At 55.6% G+C, this 4,148-nt stretch overlaps 1 protein-coding gene across 1 annotated transcript in view; it reads right to left on the reverse strand.

Moving 5' to 3' along the window:
- Positions 1-386, reverse strand: part of UBALD1 (UBA like domain containing 1) — a 4,973-nt gene extending 4,587 nt beyond the window's left edge. Inside the window, exon 1 of the mRNA XM_029947519.1 lies at positions 121-386. Within this exon, the coding sequence (XP_029803379.1) occupies positions 121-240 (120 nt within the window). The 5' untranslated portion in view covers positions 241-386. The remainder of the gene's footprint in view (positions 1-120) is intronic.
- Between the last annotated feature and the right edge of the window lie 3,762 nt (positions 387-4,148).

Raw genomic sequence — 4,148 nt, forward strand, 5'->3', positions numbered from 1 at the left:
GCGGCCCCGGCCCGGGCGGAGCGCGCACCAGCACGTGTCCACACCGACCCAAACACGCGCGGCTGGCGGGACGGACCCCCGGCTCCGGCCCCAGCCCCGGCCCCGGTCCCGGTCGCGCACCTCGAACTGCCAGTGGGCCGCCTGCAGCAGCTGCTTCGCCTGGTCGGCCGCGCAGCCCGCCGTCAGCACGAACTGGTTGATCATGACCTGGTGCTTGAGCTCGTCCATGTTCACGGACATGGCGCCTCCGCCGCGCTGCCCGCTGCCTCCCGCCGCCGCGCTCCTCCGCCTCACGCGTCCACCATTAGCGAGCCGGCTCCGGCTAATACAAATATTTACTGTGCGGCTCTGACTCACCGAGCCTCGCCTGGCTCGGGGCCGCGGGGGCATGCTGGGAGATGTAGTCCCGCGCCGCCTGGCCGGCCGGGGAGCGCAGAGAGGTGTGTCCGGATTCTGCCCCTGCTGTGTGCGGAAGCAGGCCGTCGTGTTTGCGGGTCCTCGAGCTCTCGAGCGGGGGTCTAGCAGGCGTGGCCCACTTGCATCTTTGCCCGGTATGCCTGGCATCCCTCTGTTGAGTGGGGGCACACTTGGGGGGGAGGGGTCCCTAGGAATTTTGGCACAAATGGGTAGTTCTAGGACACACAGCCTTGGCACACAAGTAGGCGCCAATAAATACTCCTTTACTAGATGAATGAACCTGCCCTTTAGAGCTCTGCAGAAAGTCACTGCCTCCAGGAAGCCTTCCAATCTCTCCAACATCCCGAACAACAAGTTCACATTGCCCACTCGTGATGCGAATCTCTTCCTGGCTTGGCGCTCATTCAGGCACACAATACGCCAGAGGAACGTCTGGGGATGGGATGGCGCCCGGGACAAAACGCGAGGCGGACAGACTCTGGTGCCTCGGGGGGTGGGGAGGAATCCTCTCTCTGCGGGGCTCCCACTTTCCCAAGCAAAATCTCGTGTGCTCCGCCGGAAATCTCGGCCTTGGAAAGCGGGCACAAGGACCCAGCGGAGCCAGTTCCGGGGCGGCCCTGAACTCCTATTCCCAGAATGCCCCGGTTTATTTGCATCGTTGTGTCCTGAATGACGTCAAGTGAGTGAGGCCGCGCCTTGGCCAATGGACGGCCTCAGAGTGTTAGGACCTGGCCATATAAGGTAAACAAAGCTGATTGCCCAATGAGGCTACAGCGGGGGCGGGCGCTGTGCCGGGGCAGGCGGGGGTGCGTCACGTGGCGGGCGGGGGCGGGACTGGAGCGCGCGGGAGAAGGGGGGAGTTGTGGGCAGTGTTTACAGCTCCGCACGCGCCGCTTCCGGGTGACGTTGCGGGACGGTTGTGCGGGACCAGGGCGTCCTCGCAACGGGATCCCTGGCGGGGAGGCGAGGATTCTGGCGCGGCCAACCGCTGCTGTGAATGACCTTGGCCCGGTTTCTCGAGCTCTCTGGGCTCCAGTTTCATCCGTTGGGCAACCGTTGTTTGGGCCCTTTGTCTGCCCTGCCCTGAGCCGGGGTTCCTGCGGAGAGCAAACCGGAGAAGGGTCGCTTGGTGGCGCGGGTGGGTTGGGGCCCTCTGTCAAAAATTTCAAGGACGGATGTACAATTGTGGAAATGTAAAAGTCTAAAAGTGCCTTCTGGAAGCCGATACAGGCCCTGAGGGGTTGGGTTTAAAAGTCATTGAGAGGTTTTACTAGATCTGATCAGTGGTCTACTTTAGGCTCAATGTGGCGTCCAGATGGTGGCAGAAGGATAGAGTCTGGATCAGGAGATGTTTTGAACATGTCTGGTTCTAAGGGAGTACCCCTGTCCCCCCGCCCTCTCCCTCCTGCAGGGCTTCTCTGTTAGGATTGCACTGGATGGAGGGAACTATTCCACACTGGAGGGGTGGTGGAACCCCTTCCTGGGTCCTTTAATCCTTCCAGAGGTTCTGGCTTTGGCTAGTGGGAAGAGGATAATGGGAACCTGGTGGACAGGGCCTGAAGGGCCCCAGGGTTGTGGGGGTAGGGGGGAAGGTTGGGCACTGGGATAGCTCCAGGAAGGAAGGAGACCTGCACAGTGAGATTGCTAAGCGGCCTCCCAGGACTAGGGTCTCTGGGCTTAGCCTATAGGCAGGGAGTGGACTCTCAGTGTCCTCTTCCCGGTGAGCACCTCAGCCTGGTAGTAGAAGTATCCTGTTCACATGGGAAATCAGATTTTGGTGTCTCTTCTGCCACATGGGGATCACTCAGGATCTGCCATTTTTTGCAAACCCTGATAGTGCGAGGAGATTCTTGATCTTAAGAATGGCCCCTCACCTTAACAAAACATCATAAGCATGAATTAACGTGGGCAAAGCGCTCAGCACAAAGTAGTCCGCTCTGGATGTGGTTTCTTCTATCACTATTACACTGGGACAGAGGATGATGGAAGGGGAGACAGTTCTGGAGCCAGAGAAATAGATCTCAGTATCAGTCTTGAGTCTACTGCTGAATGACTGATGTCAGATAAAGTACTGAGGCCCTGCGCATTTGTAGAACCCAAGGTAGGAGTGTGGAGCTCTCCCAGGACTGCTGAGGGTAGATTAATATCTGTGAAGTGCTCAGTACTGTTTCTGGTACTCACCTCTTTGCTTCCATCTGGACCACTCTAGGGAGCCCAAGCCTCATTTTACAGATGAGGACACTTTAAGGCTGGAATCCAAACCTCCTTACATGCTTGCCAGTGTTCAGAGCCAGTGGAGAAGAACAGGCACCCATTAGCCCATGAGGGTGTATTTCTGGCAAGTGAGACTGGGCAGTGTCCTGGCAGGGCCTGCTAGGGGATTTTCCTGCTCGGGGAAATAGGAAGTACCTTCGCCTTTCCCCCTCCCCTAATCCAACAACCCTCACTTACCTGCTCAGGCTTGTCCAGCTCCCAAGAAGCTATTCTGGCTGGGGTGGGGCAGATGGGGCCAGCAGGAGCAAAGGTCATTCTTTTGGTCCCCACGGCCCCACTAGCTCACTTGTTTTCCCAAGGGCAGCAGGAAAGGAAAAAACAACCTTGTTTTCAGCTAGGATCAGCCTGGCCAGAGAATGGACTTTGGATTTCTTAGCAGGCTTAGATGGGGCCTGACAGCTGGGACCAGTGGATGGGGGCAGGGGAATACAAGGAGTTTCTAGGAGTACCCCATCTTACCTGAAGTTCAGGGACTTGGAGGTCCTGCCAGAGCCTCCCCAGCATGCCCCGACTTCCCCCTTCCCGCCTCCCTTCTTTTATTTTTTTAAAGATTTTAAGCAATCTCCACACCCAATGTGGGGCTTGAACCTACAACCCTACCCTGTCATCAGGAGTTGCATGAGTTGCTGACTGAGCCAGCTCTTCCATTCTTTCAAACACTCCATAGATCATTGCGTGCCTGACTCTGGGAGCACAAGATTGAATAGGCGAGGATCTTTCCCCCTAAGGAGGCTCAGAAGGAAGTCTATACTCAAGGGACTCCCCAGGTGCCCATAAACTGTGCCTAGTGCCTTTCTTTTTTAAAACATTTTTTAAATGTCTTTTATTTTTTTTTAATTTTTTAATGTTTTATTTATTTTTGATACAGAGAGAGACAGAGCATGAGAGGGGGAGGGGCAGAGAGAGAAGGAGACACAGAACCGGAAGCAGGCTCCAAGCTAGCCATCAGCACAGAGCCCGATGACGTGGGGCTCAAACCCAAGAATGTGAGATCTGACCCGAGCCGAAGTCAGAGGTTTAACCGACTGAGCCACCCAGGCGCCCCGTGGTGCCTACTGTCTTTCAAAAGACCCAGTGCAATTGCTTCTAGGTCACTTGGCTAGGATTCAGTGTAAAAGACCCCATGCTGGTTGACTGAGGGGATTTGAGATCTGGCCACTGCCTCACCTCACCCTTGACCTCTGTTCCTAAACTATTCTCCCCACTTGACTATAGACCCACTGGCGGTTGAGCTCCTGGGTCGTACTCAGGTCCTTGCAGCCTCAGGACCTTTGCATGTGTGTTTCTTCTGCTTGGAACCTGGACTGACTAGCTTCCTCAGAGTTTACCCCCCTCACCACCTTTGCTCTTAACTTGTATTTCAAATTGTGGCTTACATGTTACCTCTTCAGAGAAGCCTTCCCTGACACCCCTATCAATAATAGGTCTCTCTTATTTTTTTAAACTTTATTTTGAGA

Source organism: Suricata suricatta, chromosome 8, assembly GCF_006229205.1.
Source record: "Suricata suricatta isolate VVHF042 chromosome 8, meerkat_22Aug2017_6uvM2_HiC, whole genome shotgun sequence".
Taxonomy (NCBI): domain Eukaryota; kingdom Metazoa; phylum Chordata; class Mammalia; order Carnivora; family Herpestidae; genus Suricata; species Suricata suricatta.